The 26,816-nt window shown below is 43.1% G+C and overlaps 1 protein-coding gene across 2 annotated transcripts; it reads left to right on the forward strand.

The window, feature by feature from the left end:
* The first annotated feature begins 173 nt into the window (after positions 1–173).
* On the forward strand, positions 174–24,882 carry ptbp1a (polypyrimidine tract binding protein 1a). 2 transcript variants are annotated; one of them, XM_072691267.1, is made up of 16 exons: positions 174–209; positions 2,117–2,170; positions 2,902–2,932; positions 10,940–11,006; positions 11,133–11,305; positions 12,525–12,671; positions 12,781–12,933; positions 14,058–14,168; positions 14,596–14,776; positions 14,883–14,963; positions 15,382–15,545; positions 16,798–16,831; positions 19,041–19,133; positions 20,693–20,909; positions 21,020–21,097; positions 22,195–24,882. In XM_072691267.1, the coding sequence occupies exons 1-16, from the start codon at positions 202–204 to the stop codon at positions 22,325–22,327; spliced, it is 1,725 nt and encodes a 574-aa protein (XP_072547368.1). In that variant the 5' UTR covers positions 174–201; the 3' UTR covers positions 22,328–24,882. The 2 variants fall into 2 exon arrangements, with proteins under 2 accessions (XP_072547368.1, XP_072547369.1); XM_072691268.1 differs by having other exon boundaries at positions 2,905–2,932.
* The last annotated feature ends 1,934 nt before the right edge of the window (positions 24,883–26,816 follow it).

Below are 26,816 nucleotides of genomic sequence, written 5' to 3' on the forward strand. Positions count from 1 at the left end.
CGTCCAAACTTTCTCAGACCGCCTTTTAAGACTGACAGTGAAATGCTCCAATCGCGCACCTGGAACGTCTGTAAACTCCCGCCTACGTCCGGCTCTCAGCCAATTACAGAGCGCCGTGGCACGCGCCGCCATTTTGTGAGTCTATAAGAGCCTCCGGCTCGCTGTGGCGCGGCTACGCGGACTGTGGTTGTGTGTAGTGCCATGGACGGGTAAGTTCCTGAGAGGAAAAACAGCTTTCCCGACTCTAATATGTGTGAAAACAGTCTTATTTTAGTTGTTTGAACATTTATCTCACTCGATAAACCGCTTAAGTCGAAGTATGAGCGTATAAATCGACTCTAATGTGAAGTTTTATCCGGGGCGGTCTCGCTGGCGGACGGTTAGCTTGGCTGGTTAGCTAGGTAGCAACATGTCCGCAAAGTTGTGGCTCCGCGACCTGTTGCAGGTGAGGAGTTTGTATCTGAAGGGGGGCACTAGGATGACCACAGGTGGTGTTGAACTGCGCCTAAGATGTAGAGGATGTGGAGCGGTTCGGTTCGTTTGCCGGGAGACGGTGCTGCCGCCGATAAAGCGAGGCTGGAGCGGCTTCCTCGCTCCTCTCACCCGGGGCAGCGGCTCCGGTCCGCGGGCTGCAGCTGCAGCGCCTGCGCCGTTTCCGCCGGGGCGGATAACTTTTCCTCTGGATAATAAAGCAGCTTAAGTTATTTCACAGGACTCAGGGTTTCTGTCCAGCACTTATTTTACCTGGTTCTGTAATTTTAGTTAAAAATGTAACACAAACAACATGATTTGAGGGGCCCAGGAAGTGCGGTCCCTTGATTTGAGGGGTCCAGGAAGTGCGTCCCCTTGATTTGAGGGGTCCAGGAAGTGCGGTCCCTTGATTTGAGGGGCCCAGGAAGTGCGTCCCCTTGATTTGAGGGGCCCAGGAAGTGCGGTCCCTTGATTTGAGGGGTCCAGGAAGTGCGTCCCCTTGATTTGAGGGGTCCAGGAAGTGCGGTCCCTTGATTTGAGGGGCCCAGGAAGTGCGTCCCCTTGATTTGAGGGGTTCAAGGAGTGCGGTCCCTTGATTTTAGGGGCCCAGGAAGTGCGGTCCCTTGATTTGAGGGGTCCAGGAAGTGCGTCCCCTTGATTTGAGGGGTCCAGGAAGTGCGTCCCCTTGATTTGAGGGGTCCAGGAAGTGCGTCCCCTTGATTTGAGGGGTCCAGGAAGTGCGTCCCCTTGATTTGAGGGGTCCAGGAAGTGCGTCCCCTTGATTTGAGGGGTCCAGGAAGTGCGTCCCCTTGATTTGAGGGGTCCAGGAAGTGCGTCCCCTTGATTTGAGGGGTCCAGGAAGTGCGTCCCCTTGATTTGAGGGGCCCAGGAAGTGCGTTCCCTTGATTTGAGGGGCCCAGGAAGTGCGTTCCCTTGATTTGAGGGGCCCAGGAAGTGCGTCCCCTTGATTTGAGGGGCCCAGGGAGTGCGTCCCCATTGATTTGAGGGGCCCAGGGAGTGCGTCCCCTCGATTTGAGGGGCCCAGGGAGTGCGTCCCCTCGATTTGAGGGGCCCAGGGAGTGCGTCCCCTCGATTTGAGGGGCCCAGGGAGTGCGTCCCCTCGATTTGAGGGGCCCAGGGAGTGCGTCCCCTCGATTTGAGGGGCCCAGGAAGTGCGTCCCCTCGATTTGAGGGGCCCAGGGAGTGCGGTCCCTCGATTTGAGGGGCCCAGGAAGTGCGTCCCCTCGATTTGAGGGGGCCGAGGCAGCTCCTTCCCTTCAGGGTCTCAGTAATTTCCTCCCTTGGTTCCAAGGTAATCCAATCAGGGCCTTGAGTCCAGTTTCCAGTCCTGGGTTCTGTTCTGGCTGGAAGTTCAGGGAACAGGTAATGTGATTGATCAGGTGTCTCACCTACCAGTGATCACCAGGTCCAGCACTGGAGACTGGATTGGAGGTCCGGATGAGGGCCCGTGTGGGTACTGTGGTTTACTGGAGGTCTGGCTGAGCTGTAGTACGGGTCACGTTTCAGGGTCGGGGGGGGGGGGGGGAGTGTAATGCCGCCCGTCTCCAGTCCGGTTGGGTCGGGTTTAAAATGCCATGCGTGCCTTCTTCACTTACCTGAACGCCTCCTGTGTTTCTCTCTGCAGACGTTTGGAGGCGGATTTGTATCCTCTGGGATCCGGCTACGCCAGTGAAATAGAGTAAGCCTTACCTGTGCACACACCTGCCGTCGCTTCAGGGTCCGTATCCTTCAGGGGTGGGCAGTGGTGATGGTTTAGTGACCAGTCATGGGGTTTAGCGTGGGGCACTATATACTAGTTAAGTGAACATCAGCACCACCACAAGCATTGCTCACCTTGTACACTAAATGGGCAAAAGTATTGGGACACCTGCTCATTCAGTGTTTCTGCTGAAATCAGGGATATTAAAGAGTTTCTCCTGCTTCTGTTGGAGTAACTGTCTCTACTGTCCAGAGAAGAAGACTATCTACTAGATTCTGGAGGAGGAACATTGCTGTGAGGATTTGATTGCTTTATCAAGAGCTTTAGTTAGGATGTTGGAGGAGGATAATGATGATGATGATGATGATCACCACCACCCAATAATCCCCAACTCATCCCATCCAAAAGTACTGGATGGAGCTCAATGCTGGGGGGCTTTATACCCCTCTAGCCCACGCCTGGCATTAGGCTCATGATGTTGATCTGCTCCAGAGAGTCCTATTCTATTGGCAGTACTTCTTCTCTACAGGGACTAGACAAGCTGTTGTGGTGCAACTTGAAGAAGTCAAATAGTCAATAAGAGATGTTTACCATGACTGAGCTGGTGTCCCAATACTTTTGTCAGTATAGTTTTAGCCCGTTTCTTAAGTATGACTCTGTTTCTTTGGATTGTGAAAGTTTCTAACCAAGCAGTGACTTCTGTTTTTCAGCAGCGTCCATGATATTACAGTTGGCACAAAGGTATGTCCCCCTCCTCCCTCCTTTCATTTAATTCCTTGTGTTACTGACCGGTCATGTGCGGACCTGCCTCAGCGAAGCATGCCCTCGTCTGCGTGCGTCTGATGGTTGTGAAACTCACTCCTGACTCGGACCCTGCAGGTTTAATGGTTTGCTGAGGTTGGTCTTCATGGTGGGGTGGGGGGTTTAGGACGAGGGCACGTTGTGGTGGTGACTGCTTTTCCGCCTCCTGCTGATCCTGAGACTTCAGTTCTGGTCGAAGGTCAATCAGATAGACCAGAGCTGTAAACACTTCAGTCGTGTAATGATTCAGTGAGGGCGAAGCTGAGAAAGACGAGCCAGTACTTGAGCCTGGTTTGGTGGAGCCTGTTTATCCCTATAGGTGCATTTAGTCAATGTCCCAAAACTTATGTCTCCAAAACAGCAAATTTAAATGAGAAGGAAACCTTAACTTTGAGTGGAAGTCGATGTAAAGGTTTTATTCAGTCATTTTTTAATGCGTTTCTGTGCATTATTTCTTTATGATGATTAGATGCAGTTTTAGACTCATTTTAAGGGTGAAGGTAAAGGGGCTCTGATCGGTCACTGTATGGGTCCTGCATTTGACCCATCTGTGATAGTGACCACACGCTCACTAGTGAACTAGGGGCAGCCGATGAACGATGTGCAGCCAGCTCCAGCGCCCGGGGAGCAGAGAGGGTGAAGGGCTTGCTCAAGGGCCCAACAGTGGCAGCTTGCCGAGCACAGGAATCGAACCCACAACCCTGAGCTCTAACTGCTGAGCCACCACTGCCCCGCAAATGCAGTCCTCCACTACCAGACATTTTGCAGTTGAGATTCCCACATGTGAGGAATTTGCATGGGTCAACACATCCAGCAAGTGCAGTGGCTGAGCCTCGCCCTTCATCTTCTTGAGTATGTGTCCAGAAGCTTGAGCCTGGAGTAGGGTATACCCCATTCTTCATGCAGATCTGCTCGAGCCCAGTCATACTGGATGGTGAGCGTCTGTGAACTACCATTGGTTCAGTTCCAGATCTCTAGATTTTAATGGGGGTCTGAGCTACATTCATTTCCCCCTACAACGTTACCTCCCTCCTGTTCAGGGTTTCCTCTCTCTGAACAGCCCGATCGGGATTCATGCCACATTTTTAATGTCAATCCAACTCTACAGTGGTCAGAAATGTCCAAAAAGACTTTATAAATATGTTAATATTTATCATATAATTCAGAACACTTTACAAATGTCTAAATTAAATTAAATTAATGGCGCCCTATTGCGTGCACGTTGGTATAGGCGAGTGAGTCTTTTACCACAGTGTCTTCAGTCTTGCCACTCGAGCTATAAAGTCCTGTTTTTTGGAGTGTTGCAAAGACCGTTCAGTCAACAGGTTCTCCCATCTTTATGTAGGACTACTGGAGCTCTGAACATTTGGTTCTTTATTTTCCAGGCAGGGCTTTGTAGGTGTGCCCAATGTGATCACAGTTGAGTTTATGATGCTCAGTTTTTAATGTTTAGTCTTTGGGTTTATTATAGGGCAGAAAGCTCTATAATAGCCCCAGCATATGATCAGTGCTGTGTGTTTATTTGAACCATAAAGAAGCAAAAGACTGACCGAAGTCTGAAACATAAGGGCTTAATGGGTCGCCACTGCTTGTTGCTGTGCTGTTCGTGCAGTTACGACATGCTGGTGATTCAGTAATTGGTCTAAATCTGCCTTTGTATGATGTCTGCAGCGCTCAACGTACCTCTGTTGACCACAGCATACTCAGGGAAACATGATGTAATTTGTTGCTGTCGTCATCAGCGGTCATTTTGTCCACCACTGCTTTAAAAAGCGCAATGATTTCCCAGTACGGTGGACATGCACACGTCTGGAGGAGCGATCAATACTAGCCGATGGCCTTGGCGGCTGTTAAAGCCGTTAAAGCCCCGTCTGGAATGTCTGAGGTTACATTCCTGTTCCTCCAGCCCTGTGATTCAACATCAGCTCAGCAGTTTGTGATTCATCACAGGATGTAAACAAACCACCACCTGCAAACCTTCAGCTCTTACAGGCTGGTGTAGGAAACTGAAATGAGCTCGGTCAGCCCCACCATGCTTCTTGGTGACCTTTTAAAACTCTCAGGCTGATGGTGGGACGGAGCTTGGGTGTGTATCGGTCAGTGAAGTGTAATATTTGTATTTGTAATTGCATTAAACATAATTTCACTCGTTAGATATTCTGCTCTGTGGGGACACCATAAATGCGTTAACCCGCATCCCTGTCTGTAAACTTATGTCAGTACTGGTGTTGCAGCTTCTGGCTACTGAGAGAACTGATAGAATTTAATGTAATTCTCATAAATATCTCAGTATGTGGGCTTTCAGATGGGGGAATTATTGGTTGGGTAACCGCTTTCATAATTAAAATTTAGTATTAAATTAACAGTTTTTTTGCAAGTTAGTATTAAAGGTAGTCGTGTTAATGAAGGTGATCTGTTGGGGTTTATAAAAAAATAAGCATCAAGTCTTTAGGTTGGAAAGTTCACATGACTGGTAAAGTTAATAATTACACATTCAAATCATGTTTATTGTCGCATCACATGACGGGTGTTAAAGGTGAGTGAGTAGTATAAACACTAGTAAAAGCATAGAAATACTGAATATTTACACCAACTAATGCAATACATACACATTATACACACTATCTACAAAATCACACTGGTTTAAACACTTAAATGTACAGCTTTTATATTATCATATATATTATTAAGACCCTGGATGGGCGTTTTCAGGTGTAGTGTGGGTGGGGAGAAGTCTTTATGGGTGCATTGTGACTGAGCCTAGCAGTTCCAGTAAGTGCAGGGTGCAGAGTGTTAACATGGGGTGGAGGTGTAATGATGCAGATGAGGGGAGTGAGTTTCAAAGTGTAAAGCTTATGTAATTTATATATTTATTATGTATATTTGTTTTATAATAAAAAATCTCTACATTATTTAGAGAAGACACTGGATGAGTGTGCTTAGCAGTTCCAGTAAGTGCAGGGTGCGGCGTGTTAATATGGGGTGGAGGTGTAATGATGCAGATGAGGGGTGAAGTCAGCAGGTTTATTACAGTAAAAAAAAATCAAGTCAGTTTCAAAGTGTGAAACTTATTATATAATTCTACACCCATAATCTCACACCTTTGAGTGATTTGCCCTAGCATGTATGTTGATCAGTTACACTGTAGCTGTTAACCGGGCCAGTGCACCCCCTAGTGGTTGCAAATTCAGATCACTTTCAGACTGCTGGTAAAATTCTTTTGAAGGTGATTTTCAGCCCTGATGCTGTTTGTTCTGATTGGACTGTTTTCTGACATTTCTTAATCACACAGTTCAGGGCTGTAGGTGTTAACTAGACAGGAAATATTACTGCTTAGGTTTACCATCCAAGTTAAAGATCTGCTTTACAATAGGAATGAGGCTGTTTTGGGGAATTTTAGGCAACCAGCACAACTGAGATGAGCAATTTGGCAATATCCTTTAAAGGCTTGAGCCTGTTGGGTTATCTTAAGCTCCTCATAAAGACATTGTTTTTTATTTATTTAATTGATTAAACTTCAATAATGGAGAGAAAGTACTTTGTTGACATGATTGTTAAATCTGATTATAGAAAGTAAATAGTGGTCAGATTAAATATGGTTAGGCAGCTATATAGTAGATATAGTAGTTCAGTACCCTGATTGTGTGGATGATGCTCTTCTGCTGTCCCCTTATCCTGGTCTCAGGGGTCCACAGCCTATTCAAACACTGGGCACAAAGCAGGAATGCACCCTGGACTGGTTGTCAGTCCATCACAGGACTGTTTGGGCTATGATATTTGGTCATGTCGTAATACACAAAGCTTTTCTGAGCATATCGAGGGTATCGGTGCTTGAGCGCTGATCATTTGCATGTTTCATAATGAGCAGTGTAGTTGGACTGGTTTCTGTGGTTGATGTGCAGCACGTTTTTAAATGGAAATCACTACTCAGAACGGGACAGAATTTAAATAGTTTAAGAATCTGTGGCTGCTGATGCTGCTCTGTCTGATCATGTATGTCATAATTAATATTGAGATAAATATATATCGCCCAGCCCTACAACCTGATATTACTAAAGAAGTCCCTGAAGAAACAGCTTTTGCTCACATGATGGTTTTCTGGGTCCGTTGCTGACTGTTCAGTAGTGAGCCACATATGGATAAGCTGTCCTCATGGTTTTTAGACTTCATGGAGGCGCTTTAGCCCCCAGGCCTTCGTTTGTGACCGTGCTCAGCAGTGTAGAAACACAGGAAGGAAACGCTCAGAGGCTGGATGACTTGCTCGAAACAATGGGGCGTCTCCAACAAGAATAGACAGGAGTATCTCAGCATGCGGCGAAACACGATTCAGCTCGGAGGAATGTGAGGACGTTGCCCCCCCCCCCCCCTTCTTATTATTTTTTTTAAACTGATGAAGGAAACCAGAACCACAGCGCCCACGTCACCGTCCAGCCTGCCTTCCCTCTTCCTCCCCGTGTGTTTTCCCTCGCTCTGTACAGCTCCAGCTGTGTTTTTGCTTTCAGATAGTGGCCGGCTTCCTCCCTCTTGAACCTGCAATCAGAGTGGAGGATCAGGAGGGGATTGTGCAGATGGCTTCCAGGGTGTGGTGGCGTTATGGCGGAGTATCGCTCTAATATTTGGTGCCAATACTTTTATAGGTATTTGGAGCTTGGTGCTGATCCTGATCTCTGCTCTTAGCTGTGCGTGTCGGTCTGTTAGAACTGATTTGGTAGAATTACAAGGCAAATAAAAACAAACAGTACATTAAACCGTAAATAAAAACTACAGTGTAGCAGATCATGGTACAAAAGCATGAGCTTATTACTTTTGAGTATTTTACATGCTACAGAAGTTTTGGAACATGGCTCATGTTTATCTGCTCGAGTCAAGTTCTATTGGATGTAAAAAGCAGTGTAAATCATTAATAACTAATAACACTCCTACAGAAAGTGGTGGTGGTTCTCCATCACAGTGTTAATCATTAGAACATCTCCAAAGTTCTCCTCATGGAGTCTAGTGTTATTTAGAGTCCTCCTATCAACACCTGGTTTGGTGGTAAATCAGGGCTTAATGATGGTGAATCAGGTGAGCTGCTGCTGCTGCTGCTGATGGAGTTGAACACATCCTCCACACTGTGCTGGCTGGACTGGGGGGCGTCCAGGAGAACCCTGGAGGAACCGAGCTCTGTTCTTCAGACTAGCTCACCAACAAGATCTCACTACTTTCTTTCTTCAGAATGAGAAGCTCTTGTTTCTCCTTTTTACTGGATTTATGTTCAGCTGCTTTATCTGTTCTGATGAGATCTGGAGCTTCTACAGTAGAACCCTCTCACTGCTGAATAATAATGGTTAGGGGGCTCTAACATCTGTACAGTTCTGGTGGACAGATGTTTAATTGATTTCTGACCTCACAACTCAACTATTTGTTCAGAATGGTGTTGTTTCCATATATAGACTCAGCGGTGAGTTATTGTAAAACGTAAACACGTTTACCTGCAGCCCTGAGGGTGAAGCCAGGAATATGCAGTATCCATGATCTGGGCTCCTGAAATGGGAGGGAAAGGCCAGTCAGAAGTCCAGTGCTCTAACAATGCTGTCCTTTGGGCTGGAACAGAACGCACATTGTGGCTCTGGAGAGTAAAGGGCTTTAGTTTATCCAGGGCATGTGACCACTCCAGCAGACTCTCTCCATCTTGAAGTGGTTTATTAAGAGACTGATGCTGAATGATTAGCTCTCTAAGCGAGCGGCCGCAGCTTTGGCTTCGAGTGACTGGCTTTGTTGCGTACGGATGGACACAGCTGCCTCTGTGTCCCCCTACTGTTAACTCATAGCGAGACCGCCACAGAGAACATGCAGCTTAGTGAGCGGTTTGTAGGTGCGCTATAAAGGCCTGTTTTACAGTGGAAATAAATGGTGTGATATTTAATAAATGTCTAAATGGTTTCCACAATTAAAAGGTTTCTTTTATTACGGAGATAAGTGTATTCACACTTGTTTTAAGGACAAACAGTGGCAACTTGGCTCACCCAAGTGAACCCAACACACTAATCACGAGTTACCACTGCCCAAATTTAGGGTCATGTGACTTAGCCCCCCCCCCCCCTTATGTTCCTCCAGGACTGCATGTTTATGGCAGATGATTTTTATTTTTGATTAATATTGATCTTGGAGATGGGCATAATTTCTTATAGTTCAATAAAATATATTGAAATGCCTTTTTGAGTGTTGATGGTCAGTACTGGGAAACTGCACGATTAATTAGTGTAATTAGTCCTGTGTGGGAGTTTGGATGGTAAAATCTGCTGGTGAATTTAGTTTCATGACAAAATATTGATATTGATCTCAAAGCCAAAATATAGAATTTGCCACATTCCTGGACATTAATTTTTAGGAGCAAACTATTCTAACAGGGCATTTTCATGTCTCAATTTCTGCTAATGTACACATCTTGGCTTCAAAACAAAACTCATAATAAATGAGCCTTAACTATGCGATGTTTGCCTCAGCATTTATTGAATTATTAATTTTATTATTATTATTTAGTTTAATGAGCTTCACCTGTTTATTGGGAGTGGTTCCTGCTCGTGTTCTGGTTCTGTAGGGCTGGTTTTGTTCTAGCTGGCTGGTCTCTAAGCTCTTACACTGTTTGTGAACTTGGAGGAAATCTCATTTCCTTCTAACCTTGTTTGGTGGTCAGTTTTAAAGCTGCAGCGCAGTTTTCTCGAGGGTGGTTTTAGACCGTATTCGTGTGCATTAAATCTTAGTTTTTTGAAAGCCTGCACTTTATTAAATGAAGAAAACATTTAAATAATGACTACCTGTTTACTGTCACTTAGTGTCATTTACTCATATTTCTATAATTTAGTAAGCAGTGAAGTATCTAAAGGCCATAATTAATTTAAATGTGTAGATCCAGTTCTTGATTGGTTGGGTCTCAATTGACTGACAGTAAAGTCTTTGTTCTTTTAAAGGGAAGTTGATAGTTCTCTGCATAACTCTGGGGTTGGGATGGACCTTTAGAGAGAGTATTTGGTGTGCAGTGGCTCCGGGTGGGTTTTTCGTTTCTCTGTCGTGCCCTGCATGTAATTTTAAGGATCTGTAATCGCACATTTTTAAACTTCTGAGGGAGCTTATAACCACTAGCTGCTCAAAAGAGGCTCGGCCTGGATCTCTGTAAAGCGGCTTTGTGACATTCGTCGTGAAACGCCTTTAGAAATAAATCTGAATTGAATTTGAATTACAGAGCTTCTGTGTTCTGTTTCTGTTCTCCATCGTTGAGTGGGTTTGGATTCTGAAGAAAGTTACCCAGTCAGAATCTGCTCTCATCCTGAACATTTAATTATTCAGAGAACTTTGAAATATTGCTGGCCTGAAGTCAGCGTGTGTAATCGGGTGACACGCTTGCTTCCAGGCCGATAATGAGGGAGTACATCTGTACTGTGTGTTTACTGACCTTCTGGTTTGGTCTGTATTGAGGATTTTCCTGGTCTTTAGAAGTGTGTTGTGTGGTTGGATGCAGGTCAGATCTAGAGCTGGGCAATATGACTATTTAATCGTATCGTGATAAATGTTTATCAGTGATAACAATAAGCTTTTCTAATCATATGGAGGAGACTGTTGGAGCTTAATAAACACTGATCAGCTGCAGGTTTCATTACTAACAGTGTGATTAGACTGGGTTAATTAGATGAAGAGCAGCAGATGTTGAGTAGAAATCACTGTATTCAGTATGGAAGAGGATCTGAATAGTAGTTTATAAGAATTTTTAGTCTGTGGTAAATATCATGTATCGCAAAAAAGTTTATCATGATATAGTATTTTTATCATATCGCCCAGCCCTAGTCAGATCTGCTGAAACGACAAAAAAAACGCTGTTGAGTGTTTGAATTTGAGTCACTTTCCTTACTGAAGTACTGTGATGACACGAGACTCTCTCTCAATCTGAATTTCTCCTTGTCTCCATTTCAGAGGGGATCAGACGAACTCTTTTCCTCCTGCATATCTAACGGACCATATATCATGAGCTCAGGAGCAGGTATGTGCTGGCGTGGGGAAAACACCCTCCAGAACCAGACTCTCTTCCTTGTCTTCAGTCTTTTCTGCACTTTGCACTGCTTATCAACTTTGGCAGTCTTTGATATAGTTGGTCTTTGTCCTTCAGCAAATGGGAATGACAGTAAAAAGTTCAAAGGGGACATCAGGAGCCCAGGCGTTCCATCTAGAGTCATCCACGTTCGCAAGTTGCCCAACGACATAAACGAAGCAGAGGTGATTTCCCTGGGGCTCCCATTCGGCAAAGTGACAAACCTGCTGATGCTCAAGGGGAAGAACCAGGTAAGCGTGTGGTTTCAGTGGTACAAAATGAGTGTGAAGCCCTTTTCACACCAGACTCGTATACGCCTTGGGTCTATTTTTGATGTGTTTTAGTGTTTTTTTTTAGGCAGGAACATGGAAAGATGGAGTATTCCTGCTAAAATTTTAATATAGGCCATTTGCAATGGAAATTATTCTCCCCCACTGCAGATCTCTGCTAGCAAATTGTACAAACTTTCAGCTGGAACAAGTGGTTTCTTCAAATTTATCACAAATACCACTTTTATTGGCAACCACAGTCTCAATTATTCCAGACCCCGGCTTCTGGCAGCGTTCCTGAGGAATCCTCATTGCCCGTATCCTCTAGTGGACTAGTGAGATTTTCTATGGGGTTCAAATAGAGCTGGGCGATATTGGAAAAAAATTATCACGAAATTTAAAGACATTTTTTACAATATACAATATTATCAGTGTTTTGTCATGTAGACACATGCACCAACAGCACACTTTTAAAACTGCTGTCCAAATACTTTCCCATACTGATCACCATAATTCTACTCAAAATATGCTGCACTCAAATAAATAGGGTTGGTTACACGGTTTGTAAGGAAGCGTGCAGATAATCAATATTCTTTAATCAGACAATATCCATGATATATATTTATAAAAGCATATCGTTTACCACAATAACATTTATAACGATACGATAAAAGCCTTTCCAGAATCTTTCAGGACTTCTAAAACCAAGCCTTGGTGGACTTTGAGGTATGTTTGGGATTATGGTCCTGATAGAAGGTACAGTGATACTCAAGCTTCAGCTTCCTCGCATAAGGCCTGATGTAGGATTTCCTGATACCTGATTGGCTCCATCTTGCCCTCCACATACTGCAGGTTTCCAGTGCCAGAAAAAGCAAGGCAGCCCCAGAGCCACGGCCATGCTTCACTGTAGACAGGGTGTTCTGTACAGACGGTGTTAAATAGCCAGTATTGGCCCAGTAGTACACACAGCGGGTCACTCCTAGTGTGAAATGGGCTTAAGTAAGACCAACATACCACTTTCTTCAGAGCTTTCTTCAGTGATCCAAAAGCTAGGCTTTTAAATGCAGCTTATTTTCCACTAGTGAATCTACTTCTGTTGCAAATGAGCCTTCCTGGAGAGAGTTCTGATGGTGGTTCTGCAGGAAAACCACTGGGTCAGCTTTGGTTAAATCTGTTCTGTCTTTGACCTTTCTGTACTCAGGCTTTTCTGGAGATGAACACTGAAGAGTCCGCTCAGACGATGGTCAGCTACTACTCCTCAGTCACCCCCGTCATCCGAAACCACCCGGTCTTCATGCAGTACTCCAATCACAAGGAGCTGAAGACTGACAACTCGCCAAACCAAGTGGTGAGTCGGAGCGAATGACTGGTTCTGGGTTGAGCTCCGTTGGAAGACCAGTCTTTATGAATCTTAAAGCATGTTGCAGCGTGTTGATGGTTGACGTTCTGTCCTGTAGAGGGCGCAGGCAGCACTGCAGGCAGTGAACGCAGTCCAGACGGGCAGCATGTCTCTGAGCAGTGTGGACGGAGGGTCCGGGGCCCAGAGCCCTGTGCTCAGAGTGATTGTGGAGAATCTCTTCTACCCGGTTACTCTGGATGTCCTGCATCAGGTACTTGGTGTGCAGCTGGTAAAGCTGCTGGTAATTTCTACAGTCTTGGCCAATGAATGCAGTGTGAGCAGTCTAGCAATTCTGAGAGCTCTATTGTTTACAGTCTTTCAGTTCAGCAAATTTTTAATGCAGTTATGGAGCAGAATTCACATAGTACAAATGTTAAGATTGGTGGAAATGAAGATTATCTTAACTTTTGTTAAGAATAGTTTAACTTTTTTAATTTTGTAATTTAAAAAATAAATGTTATTTATTGCTCTTTGGGTATAACTAGGACCATGATCTCAATTTCGTTCCACCCCATGTACCACGTGATGCAAATGAGTCTCCTTGAATCCTTGAAATATTCAAATGACTTCTATTCTCAGGTCACATTACACAGGTGTGAAAGTGAGTGGAAAAACTTGGTGTCATCATCCCTCACAGCACTAAAAGGAACACATTTACTAAATAGAAATACTGAATATTTACACTAACATACTACACACACACTATACACACTCTCTGTTTATGATGTTGGTTTACAAACACTGCTTTAAGCAGGTCAATGTACAGGTTTGATAGAATCTGAATGTTCACGTTCTTTACAAAAGACATGGGGATTGGTGGAAATTCAGGTGTAGTGTGGGTGGGGAAAAGTCTTTGTGGGCGCTGTGATTGTACCTGGGGTTTTCTGTAAATAACTGACTGCCTTACACTGGCTGCAGGATGTCAGATGGCATTACTTTAGCAGAATTACTGAAGTTGAGTAGGATTAAAAATATTCAACCATTTAACCTAACTCGATAATTTAGAGGTTTCCTCCATAGTCACGTCTAGCTCTGGTTTACTGACTGATGGTCTGTATGTAATTAGATTTTTCCTGCATTTCTTTTTTTAATGAAAGTTTATACAGTTGCTTTTACTTTATTAAAAGCTGTATAATGCAGCATAAGCCTTCATTACACCTGATCTGCTTAAAGAACCAGTATGGTAATTGGCACAGCCCTGCCATACTGGGGTTATAGCTCTGCATGCTGGAATGTCGATGGCTAGATATTGAGCTGTTTGTTACAGGCCTTTGCAAAGACCAACACTGATGGACTGATGAACAAATGAAATCTGATGTTTTCGTGGTTTTGTAGATATTTTCCAAGTTCGGCACGGTGCTGAAGATCATAACCTTCACCAAAAATAACCAGTTCCAGGCTCTAGTTCAGTATGCAGACGCCATGACCGCCCAGCACGCCAGACTGGTGAGTACTGCAGCAGCTGTTTAATGCAGGAGTGTTTTGCCAGTTGTTGGGAAGATGATGGAAATTACATTTTAGGAATGAAAGTAATGGTTACCAGAATCTCATTTATAACCCTTACCCCATTGTGGTACCTTATCCAAGATGTATTATAATGCAGTTCTAGTGTTTTATACACATACGTGCTCAGATCTGTAATGTAGGCATCTTGTTTTTGCAGTGAAGCAAAAAGGGTAATATTTGGGGTGAGAATTTGCATTACTTGTTAGGCTTATAGTTTCAGTGCAGTGAGTTTGTGTATGATTATTGTTAATCCATCCTTTGTGTCTCAGGCTAAGTGTAGATCAAAAAGTGAGACTGCTCCATTAATATGGGTATTTCATGCATTTTGAGGGATTAAGCACAAATGTCTCATCATATGTGTTTCTAGTCTCTAGATGGACAGAACATCTACAATGCCTGCTGCACCCTGCGCATCGGTTTCTCTAAGCTAACCAGTCTGAACGTCAAGTACAACAACGACAAGAGCAGAGACTACACTCGCCCGGATCTGCCCACGGGTGACAGCCAGCCCGCTCTCGACCCTCAGGCCATGGCTGCCACCGCCTTCAGTAAGAGCTCCCGTAAAACTGGATCAGTGCTGCTCCCAGACTGATGTTTGTGCAAGTAGCCAAGAGGAAAAGTTGATTTCTCGGTTTGCTCTCTTCTGTCTTGCAGCAGCTCCTGGTATAATCTCAGCAGCTCCTTATGCAGGTGCTCATGGGTTCCCCCCTACGTTTGCTATCCAGCAGGCAGCAGGTCAGTCTCCACCTGAACTCTGAACGTTGGAGCTATGAGGCTTCTGTCTTGCACTGTGTAGAAATCTTTAACAGATGTGCTTATGCTTTCTGGCACTATTAGTTATCTATAAACGGCAACACTATACACTATGGTCAAAATTATTGGGACGCCTGCTCATTCATAGTTTCTTCTGCAATCAAGAGTATTAAGAGTTGAGCTACTTTTGTTGGAGTAGCTCTCTACTGTCCAGAGTGGGATGTCTACTGCATTTGATTGCAGTCCGCCTGCAATCCAAAACTTTTGGATTATTGGATGGAGCTCAATCGTTCCAGAGAGCAGCTGCACGGTCATGCAGGGCCAGAAACCACTGTTGGAGATATTAGAAACTCCATTTCATCACAAAGCTAATCCTGCTGTCCTGTATATCCCTCCTCAGGTCTGTCCTTGCCTGGTGTACCTGCTGGAGCTCTGGCTTCTCTGGGAGTCCCCGGTGCTGCCGCCGCTGCTGCTGCTGCGGCCGCCGCTGCCGGGCGCCTTGGCCTGTCTGGCCTCAGTGCTGGAGGACACAGCGTTCTGCTGGTCAGCAACCTCAACCCTGAGGTTAGTGCAATATGAGAATGCACACGTCACAGTATTTTAATTAATTTAATTTAATTAATTTTTAATAGCTTTGGGTATTAAAGCATGCTTTCAGTTTGTGCTGAATTTTTTTTGTCTATTAAAGGGGAAATCCATGCAATTTTAAAGTTCTGCACAGTTTGGATTGCAAGTTAAGGGTTAATTGTGGGGAAACTTGGCAACTGGCAGAATATTGACCGCTTTAGTTACTAAATACAACCTAGCTATACTAAATCTCTGGCATCAGGCAGTGTACTCGTACCTATTTGGTGTATAATATTCTGTGAGGGAGCTTTTAGAGGTTCAGATATCTGCTTCCATTCACCTCCACTGTGAACAGCTCTGACTGGGTAAGGTTCTCTAGAGTGACGTGTTTCACACCAAACCCTCTGAGGTGGAATTCCCCTTTAATTGCAAGCAGTTTTTTGGGGCAACATCCTATTTGTAAAACTGTACACCGCCCATTTCATTCCATGTAGGCTTCCCCATACGTTTAGAGAGGGAGAGAATGGTCTGATGGCTTCTTCTAAGCATTTTAACTCGTCTCAAGTCATCTGAAACAGTTTTTTTTTTTTCATTTATAGACTTTCTTTAGAGCAGTGATTTTTATATTGTCTCTTTGCCTTTTTCTGTATTTCATTGTTAATCTTTTCTCCTCTCTCTTTTTCTTAGTGTTCCTCTAGTGAAAGGCATTTAATTTTAGCGAGTTCTGCTGACTGGAGCGCTACATTTCTTTGTGTATACTGACCTTGTTTTTTTTACTTCCTTTTTTTCCTTGTTTCTCTCCCTCCCCTTCCCCTCCCCTCCATCCCTCTCTCCCTCCTTTGTTGTTTTAATATCTTCATCTGGACTCTCTTTTTGCCAACTGACTGCACGTCCTTTTTACCCCCCTCCAAACTCGACCGATCCCACCACTCTCTCCCCCCCCCCCCTCATTCATTACAATATTGGACTCCACCTGCAACACATTTACCCTCAAACCCACAAACGACGACCAACAAACCCAAACATTCCATTTTTCTGTGCTGGATGTCCTTCTCTTACGTCTCCCTCTCCTCCCCACCCCACCTGCATTTCCATCATGAACAAATATCTCCCACTTCATGATCCTACCACCGTTTTTTCGCCATTGTGGAACTGCCTCGCTGCGGACATGTTCAACCTCCACTCTCCTGCCTCCGATCTTTTTCCTGTCCCTTCCTCCCTCCGCTGCCTTCCTCTGCTGTCTTTAAAGAGCGTTACGCCCCAATGCCTCTTTATTCTTTTCGGTATGTTATCATTGGCATCTTCCTTTTTTAATTACCCTTTTTTGTGTTTTTTCATATTTTAACTGTTCTATCTTTAATATTGAGCCTCATTTTGGTGGGTTTCCATGTGGAGACGGCAACAAGGTGCAGCATTTCAGGCCTTACTGTGTGTTACTGTGTGCAAACTCATTGACCAACAGATTATCAGAGTCATTGTGGGGTTGAACAAGCTTTACAGAACACTGGTAAAAACCCCATCAACTGCGTTATTAATATTCACCCTAATGAGAGACTGTAGCTCCGCCTCCTCAGTGTATATCACAATACCTACATTTAGAGCGTTATTAATATTCACCCTAATGAGAGACTGTAGCTCCGCCTCCTCGGTGTATATCACAATACCTACATTTAGAGCGTTATTAATATTCACCCTAATGAGAGACTGTAGCTCCGCCTCCTCGGTGTATATCACAATACCTACATTTAGAGCGTTATTAATATTCACCCTAATGAGAGACTGTAGCTCCGCCTCCTCGGTGTATATCACAATACCTACATTTAGAGCGTTATTAATATTCACCCTAATGAGAGACTGTAGCTCCGCCTCCTCGGTGTATATCACAATACCTACATTTAGAGCGTTATTAATATTCACCCTAATGAGAGACTGTAGCTCCGCCTCCTCAGTGTATATCACAATACCTACATTTAGAGCGTTATTAATATTCACCCTAATGAGAGACTGTAGCTCCGCCTCCTCGGTGTATATCACAATACCTACATTTAGAGCGTTATTAATATTCACCCTAATGAGAGACTGTAGCTCCGCCTCCTCAGTGTATATCACAGTACCTACATTTAGAGCGTTATTAATATTCACCCTAATGAGAGACTGTAGCTCCGCCTCCTCAGTGTATATCACAATACCTACATTTAGAGCGTTATTAATATTCACCCTAATGAGAGACTGTAGCTCCGCCCCCTCAGTGTATATCACAATACCTACATTTAGAGCGTTATTAATATTCACCCTAATGAGAGACTGTAGCTCCGCCTCCTCAGTGTATATCACAATACCTACATTTAGAGCGTTATTAATATTCACCCTAATGAGAGACTGTAGCTCCGCCTCCTCAGTGTATATCACAATACCTACATTTAGAGCGTTATTAATATTCACCCTAATGAGAGACTGTAGCTCCGCCTCCTCAGTGTATATCACAATACCTACATTTAGAGCGTTATTAATATTCACCCTAATGAGAGACTGTAGCTCCGCCTCCTCAGTGTATATCACAATACCTACATTTAGAGCGTTATTAATATTCACCCTAATGAGAGACTGTAGCTCCTCCTCCTCAGTGTATATCACAATACCTACATTTAGAGCGTTATTAATATTCACCCTAATGAGAGACTGTAGCTCCTCCTCCTCAGTGTATATCACAATACCTACATTTAGAGCGTTATTAATATTCACCCTATTGAGAGACTGTAGCTCCTCCTCCTCAGTGTATATCACAATACCTACATTTAGAGTGTTATTAATATTCACCCTAATGAGAGACTGTAGCTCCGCCTCCTCGGTGTATATCGCAATACCTACATTTAGAGCCTTACTATTTGTCTCCAGTTAGAAACCTGGTTGATTGGGACATTTGCGGTGTTGTAAGGTTCTCCAGACTCAGCAGTAGCTACAACGCAAGTCTGTCGGTGTTGGTGGTGTTTAGGCTGATGTACTGAAAGCTTGGTTTGATCTTTTTTCTTTGATGTTGTATTTGCTGTACACTGCCGCAGTAACCTGGGAATGAAGTGCTGCATCTTTTTGCTCGTGGATGAGACTGTACCAGTGTAGTGAGGGGCTGAGGGGATGTGCATGGTTTGATTTGTTTTTGCATGTTTCTTCAATCAGCTCCCGTATGATGAACCGCTCTCTGATATGGGGAGTATTTTAGGTGTAAACCATCCATTACTTACTACCAGTGGTTTACAGCTAGACGACAGATAGAATGATCCTGGTCAAACTGAGTGATCTGTCCTGAACCTGTTAAAGACGGAGAGGTTCTAGTTTAGTGCATGCTGTATTACAATCAGAATGTGACCCTGATTTCTTTTGTATTTTAATAGCTGAGGGCTTAGGCTGTATATTCCAACCACTGTTGATTAAATATAATAGACTGCAGTCCTCTGGGGAGAGCCTTAGCATGCTTGTTTCCATTTTATTTTAAAGGTGTGTACGGTGATGTCATGAGAGTGAAGATCCTCTTCAATAAGAAGGAGAACGCGTTGGTGCAGATGGCTGATGGAACACAGGCCCAGTTGGGTAGGGTCACCCCTTTACCTTTTGATGTAATTTCACAGCTGCAGTTTTGGCTGTGCTTATGTACATTGTTGGACAAACTACTGGAACTGGGGGCAATTCTTATTTTAAAAGGGTTCAAATTTGAGTGGTTTTTCATTCCATAATTAGATTTTAGTTTTGCACACTTAATCCTCCATTGTCACACTCGTATGTGTTAAATCAGTAATATAATTATTGTAGCACTGGAGGATTACTGTATTTTGTAGTTTTTAATTAAAAAATGAGTTTTGGTGTTTTTGCAGGCATACTACAGACCTCGGAAAAATTGCACAACCTTGAAATTTATAGACTTGTTTTCCAGTCATGGAAAGCACCCTGGGAGGGGGAAAAGAACCATGAAGCCGCAGAATGCATATTTGAGTACTTTAGTGTCTTTAGTTCAATCTTCAGCTGCTGATGCTATCCAGGTTTATGGTCTCTTCATACCTGTTAAATCAATTAAATTGATTGGCCAAGCATGTTGACACACAAGAACTTGTATACCATATAGACAAAAAACAGTAGAGCAGTGCTAGTCAACCCTGGTCCTCGAGGCCCAGAGCCTTTTTTTCTGCTTTAACACTCCTTTAACTCTGTTTTTGTTTTATTTATTAATTAATGATTTAATGATTTATCAGCTGATAAGTTGGGTCAGGTGAGTTCGGAGTGGGAAAACTCTAAAAAGTGGAGGGTAGTGGGCCTCCTGATCCAGGGTTGAGATACTGCAGTAGAGTATACAGGCTTTAGGCAAACTACAGGGACAGTAATGCTCAGTAAGCATATTTGTATATAAATATATATTTAAAAAGCATATAAATACTCAATATCTACAGTAAACAAGCTGCAAGCTGACTTTACAAGGACGGTAATATACGATAATATCTAGTATTAATGTACTTAGAGAAACAATGGTAGTTCTTATGGTAGTTATGCTATATATGGGGTTCTTGTCTTTACATTTATGTATGAATATATTCCTCTATAGTGAGTTTCAGTCCAGTTATGAGTTGTTTGTTTGTTTGTTTTTTATACACATTTTTGTATCACTTCTATACTGTAAGATCTGTTTGGGCATTGTCCCATCTCAATCTAAATGCCTTAGCTAGCTTCGTCTCCATCGTGTTTGGAGACCCAGTTATTAGTGAGTCTTCGTTTGCCTCCAGTGGTTCAGCAGTGTATTTGTACGGACACTAAATACACGGCAGCTTACACCCACAGCAAGCCTTACAAACCCTTTTACAGCCTTTTTCTGCCTTCAGGGTTTTTTTTTCTGCCCTAATAAAGAATAAATTTGTCATTTTAAGGGTGATAATATGCAGGTAATGTGTTCTTTGCAAACAAGGGTGTGAAGTTTGTCGATCTTCTGAATGTTAAGTATGTATGTAAACAGTGGTGTTAAAATCAGCAGAAGTGTCTATAAGACTTGATTCGTGCAGTACCTTTGTTGATATTGAGCAGTGGTGCCTGAACTGTGATTGTGGTAGAAATGGTAAAGGTTCTTGGTGTAGATTCTTGTGGTGACCTGTTTTCTTCCCCTTCAGCTATGAGTCACCTGAATGGGCAGAAGCTCCATGGGAAGGCTCTGCGCATCACCCTGTCCAAACACACCACGGTGCAGCTTCCCCGCGAAGGCCATGAGGACCAGGGCCTCACCAAGGATTACAGCAGCTCTCCTCTGCACCGCTTCAAAAAGCCAGGCTCCAAAAACTACTCCAACATCTTCCCTCCCTCCTCCACCCTGCACCTCTCCAACATCCCGTGAGTTGATCCGTGCTGAGTGGACTGGACTCTGATGCAGCCTTGAAGTCTTTCTGGTTTGGTACAGGTTCTTGTGAACGTTGTTACTATCTCCCTTTCTCTTTCTTCAGGCCTTCTGTTGGTGAGGACGATCTCAAAGAGCTGTTTCGGAGTTCAGGGGCGACGGTTAAGGCGTTCAAGTTTTTCCAGTAGGTTTCATTCTGGAGCCGAGCTCTTACTCGCACCGCTGGCTGTAGGTTTAATAAGCGGTTGAGCAAATTCAGTTCCAAATGTGTTCCATCAGCCGAGACGTGTTTGACCTCATTTATACCCCTTATAAACATGCGTCTCTGCTCATGGACAGCGGAGTGCATGCCTGTTTAATATGTGTCCCTGCTGACTGCTTGTGTTTGCGTGTCTTGGCTACTCGAGCAAACGGCTTGTTTAATAGAAGGTTCTTAAACCTGCTGTTGATTTACAATGTTGAGTTACACTAAACACGCAGGTCATAAAATACAATGTCCAAATGTTTGCAGACACCCTTTCTTGTAAATGCATTTAGCTATTTTAGCTGCACCCATTGCTGACACAAATGTGCAAATGCGCACAGCTCGTCCTTGTAGTCCCTGTAGCTTAATAAACACTGATCAGCTGCAGGTTTCATTACGAACAGTGTAATTAGACTGGGTTAATTGGATGAAGAGCAGCAGATGTCGAGTATAAATCACAGTATTCAGTGCAGGAAATGATCTGAATAGTAGTTTGAGAATCTGTCACTACTAATGTTTTTATTATCATTACATCTATTGTGGTGATTATTGTGTATCACGAAAAAAGTCATTATTGTGATGTAGTATTTTCACCACATCGCCCAGCCCTAATGAACGGTCATCTATAAATTAAGTGAAACGCAGAAGCAATGTCTTAACCTCCTGACACCCGGACTTTTGCTTGGTGTGCATTTTTTATTTCTCCTATTTGGGATTAGTAAAACCTAAGAAGTGTATATAAAAAAAAAAACACTAAACTTAGTCTTTGTACAGAAAGTCATTTTTTATATGAGGCCAAAGGGGCAAAGTTTGAAAAAAATGAAGTATCATGGTGCAGAGAAGCAGAAACGTAATGTCCCCATATGAGGACGCAGGGTCTCAGGAGGTTAAAGCTGTTCTTCAGTGTCTGTTAATGGATACCGCCTTAAACTAGTCTGTTGGAGTGTTGATTAACTGGGCTGGAATACAGTTTTCACATTCTCTCTATAATCTTTTTGGAGAACAATTGTGTTAATGACTTTATTTCATCCCACCAGGAAAGACCACAAGATGGCGCTCATTCAGATGGGCTCTGTAGAGGAGGCGATCGAGTCGCTGATCGAGTTCCACAACCACGACTTGGGCGAGAGCCACCATCTCCGCGTTTCCTTCTCAAAGTCCACCATCTGAGAGGCGTTGGTAGTCAGGAGCTACATGTTGTAAGAGAGGAGGGGGGGGGGGCGGGGGTAAAATGAGAGACTGTCACTTTAGACCAAACTTAAAGCCTTCCACAATTTATAACGCCGTGGATTTTCCACAAGACACACTTTATCATTCCTTTTCTTATCTCTATATTCACCAGTACGCTTGTCTATTTAAGATGCCACTTTGGAACCAATAGATCACAGAAAGCCTTGAAGACCCTGTTTTATTGGGGGGTTGGATTGGTGCTTTTCTCTGCTGGTTTTCCCTCTTGGACTCAGCATAGTCACTCTGGTGCAGACCAGGACTGCATTTCTCTCAATCTTTGTAGCTGATCTGTTATATGGGAGCCCATTTCTGACGGGTAGGGTTCAGTTTTTCAGAGCGTTATGGAAGTTTTGATTCATACTGGATATAAATCACAGATCTAGCCAGTAATCGCTTAGGTTTCTCTGCATTCCTAGGTTGATCTGATATTAAATAGGGCTTAGAGGTGGAAGTGTTTGATTTGGCATTATTTTAAAATTCAGTTTGCATTTTCTAAATGTCTAAACCTGACCTTCTGCCTACCAGAAATGATCTTCCACACAGTTGATGCTCGCCGTGCTAGGGAGTATCCGTCTTTATAGGGTTTGTGGGAAATGCAGTCCTGTTTATCATCTTTTATATACTTTTCTTTTTCCACTTCTGCCTTTCACAAATGCTGTGCCTTAATTGGTGCTTGAAGTGCATCTTCTGTTTGGCCTTAACGTTGGCTCTGAAAGACGACCGGGGATGGTCTTGCTTTACATCCATGGGTTTACATGGTAAATCTTTAGAGGCCTTTTTTTTTTTTTTCTATAGGCAGGTTTGACTTTACTGCAGGTTAAATTGAGGATCAGGCCTTTTGTCTGTTTAATTCTCACCCCTACAGTTTTCTTCAGCGTTGGTCCAAATGATGATGATTAGAGAAACTATGATAGTTATGGTAGTTATACTATATACGGGGTTCTTGTCTTTACCTTTATGTATGAATATATTCCTCTATAGTGAGTTTCAGTCCAGTTATTAATTTTTTTTTTTAGATGCACATTTTTGTATCACTTCTATACTGTAAGATCTGTTTGGGCATTGTCCCATCTCAATCACTGTGCCTTAGCTAGCTTCGTCTCCATCGTGTTTGGAGACCCAGTTATTAGTGAGTCTTCGTTTGCCTCCAGTGGTTCAGCAGTGTATTTGTACGGACACTAAATACACGGCAGCTTACACCCACAGCAAGCCTTACAAACCCTTTTACAGCCTTTTTCTGCCTTCAGGGTTTTTTTTTACTGCCCTGAAAAGAGGCATACATTGGCGTTTGTTGCTCTTTATTATTATAACTCTTCACAGCCAGATCTTTCACTGTTTACTCTGTGAATTTGGACCTTTCAGACCAAGTCTTGAATTTTTTTTTTTTTTTGGGTTTGCTATTGTAGCAAATTTTCCCTCAACATGAGCCTTCCAGCACTGTCTTAACATATTAGGGGTGGGTCATGTGGCCAGAATCACATTGACCATTTTTACGAAGTGCATCTCATTATTCATTATTCAAAACAGCAGCATCTTTAAATCCCTTTCTGCCTTTAAACTTTAATGCGTTTAAGTTTAATTTCAATAAGTTGTTTCACTTTATCCAGTTAAATGTGATTAGTTATTCCCTGTAGTGGAAAATAGTGATTCAGCTTTTAAATATTGATGCTGTCACTTGTTTGAAATCACATCCAGCTACTTTTTAGGTTGTGTGAAGAATAAAATATAAAATGAGCCAATAGAAATGGATAATTCCTTATTTTTTAACATTAAGTTGATTTATGTTGGAAATGTGGTGTTCAGTTCCAGCTGTGACTGGGCTATTATCATTTTAGTGAGTCACATGGCCCACCCCTGTTTAATACCATGTCTTAAAATTCTGTTTAAAATGGCTTTAGTCACGTGAATCTTTTTGTGGTTTTTGGCACTTCCTCACACATCTAAGCTTTTGGTGGAACAAAACTTTGACTTTGTATTTCTGTAGTTCTCAAACATTCCTTTTAACACGATTAGAAATTTGGGTTTAAAATTTAGAACGGTTTAAAAGCTTAGACTCTAGTCCCTCTGAGGTTATAGTAGAGTCCTGAAGCTTGTTAATGGAGACCGAACCAAGCATAGTCTTAAAGAGTAGATGGTAGGTGCGCCCCTTGGTGGCTTTTTTGTTTGGTTTTTTTAAACCTCTTATTTCTGTTTGGCCTGTATATAATTATGGGGGCTTTTTTTGGGGGGACTGTCCCCTTTTCCCTCGCTCTAAATGATAAGTGCACATCAGTACCTGTTTTCCACACATCTGTATGTATATTTTGATAAAGGCAACAGCATAAACTCGGCTCATTGTAGAGCGTTATGTTTTTTTACACAGAATATTAAAGATATTCCAACACGCGGTGTCTGTATGTGTAAATGCCCCTCTACCATTTAAACCCGCCATTCCTTTGATGTCGCTTCGTTCTTTTCTTGCCTTCAATAAATCTTTCGTTGTTTTCTCACTTTCATCTCGTCTTTGGTTTCTCTCATTTTTCCTCCAGTAACTCCTCCTTCTCTTTCCACAGCTTTTTACTCACCGTTCATTACCTGACCTTTTTCCCCTAATCTCAGGGTTTTCCAAGAGTGGCCAGTGAGTGTGAAGGTCTAGTGTCTCATAAGTTTAATGACCCTTTGCTTACACTAGGGGGCGCACTTTACACTCATATAAAACCTCATCCCCAGCTTTAATGAGAGCCCCAGACAAACTGCCGTTAATAAGACGTTGCTGCAGATGTTTACCCCAGTGAGTTTAGGAGTAGTATGGGAGTTCAGAGCTTATTAGCGGTGTCTTTACGAGGTATTGCATCACTGCTCAAATGACAGTTTGTTAATTACGCTGTTCGGCTGTAAATATCAACAGTCACATGAAAATAATTGTGTTCAATTAATCTACATCACTTTGATTAATCATGTGTGAGATGCTAAAAAAGGCCCTTTATTTGTAGAAGACTATAAAGAGGCCTGGATTCCTTAAAGGAACCGGTGCCATTCAAAAGCCTTGTATCTCCTTGCGCGTTAACGTTGGAGGTTAATGTGGGGCTTAAACATCATCGGTTCTGTTCAGATCAATCCAAGTTTAGCTGCAAGCTGGTTTCAGATGGTCTGTGATGGTCAGTGTGGTAGAAAAACTGCTCATGCAGGAGAATGTCCCCTATGCTGGTTCGCACATATGGTCAGGCTGGGTATGTTGGTTGACCCATGTGGTGGTCAGGCTGGTCAAGCTTGGTCTAACTGGTATTCCAGCTTGGTCAGGCTGCTCATGCTTGTAAACCATCTAACATCTCTTATGCCAGGCAAGAGCTAAGCTGGGCAAGCCGCTTTAAAACAGCCTGTTTTTTTTTATTTGTAGTTGTGATGTCACAAAAACTCAACTTTCTCACATACCTGCCTTTGTTGCCAATTCATCCCTTTGCAATAAGCCCCGCCCTTTCAGAGAATTGTAAGTACTGTTTCAATTCAGGGCAGCCAATCAATACAGCACTCATTTGAATATATTAGTCTTAAAGGAGGGTTTCAGACTTATTCAGAGTGGAGATTGGTGGGTTTTAAAACCTCATATCATTAAATTGGTGGAGGGATACATGCTGCAGGGTGTAGTGCAGCTACAGAAAGTAGTCCCTAAAGAGAACTGCATTAGTTCAGATTCTCTATTCACTATTTTACCTTCATCATCATCATCATCATCATCATCATTCCATATAAAACTCAGAAGACTCGTGCAGCTGCACTGGTGGGTGTGGATAGGAGATAAATTATGGGCTGTATCTGTGTTGTCATGGCGACCGACGCCTCCTTCCATTCACCTCCACTGTAAAGAAGTCAGTGTCTAAATTGAATGTATTTGAAGGTAATTGAATAATTTAGCATCACCAAAGTGAACAGATTAGCATTAGTTTAGAGTAAATTAAGTAATTAATAAGCATTAAGTGAATATATTAGCATATATTACTACAGCGAATGAAGCGAGTAATAAAGTAAAGGATGCAAGCATGTGTAAATTAGCATTTAAGTAAAGTACAGTTAATAAGTTTACATTAATTAAGTGAATAACTGTTATTGATTAACAAGGTGTTAACAAGCCTAACTCCACTATTTCTTAGCACTGTTAGCCTAGCATCTCAACTTGTCTGATCGATTCCATCAGTGCTCAGTAATCGATCACTCTGATCTGATTATTCACAAAACTTCTCCTTTAAGGTGCCCTACATCAATTAGGACCTTATAAATAAACACAACTGTCCCTTTAAATAGCAAAGTCGAGAGCTGATTGGTCCGACTGCGTGCTCAAGCCCCGCCCCCTGGAGCAGGGTGGGCGTGTTCGCAGCGCTCCGGCAGTGCTGGGCATGGGGCTGCAGGCGTGAGGAGTCACAGGCTGAAACTCCAGGCAGGCGTGCGGGAGGAC

Source organism: Salminus brasiliensis, chromosome 11 (genome assembly GCF_030463535.1).
Source record: "Salminus brasiliensis chromosome 11, fSalBra1.hap2, whole genome shotgun sequence".
Lineage (NCBI taxonomy): Eukaryota > Metazoa > Chordata > Actinopteri > Characiformes > Bryconidae > Salminus > Salminus brasiliensis.

Coding starts and splice junctions, on each gene's coding strand:
- ptbp1a (XM_072691267.1), top strand. Junction 11,007..11,132: donor TATCATGAGCTCAGGAGCAG/GTATGTGCTGGC, acceptor TTTGTCCTTCAG/CAAATGGGAATGACAGTAAA. Junction 16,832..19,040: donor ATGCCTCTTTATTCTTTTCG/GTATGTTATCAT, acceptor TTTATTTTAAAG/GTGTGTACGGTGATGTCATG.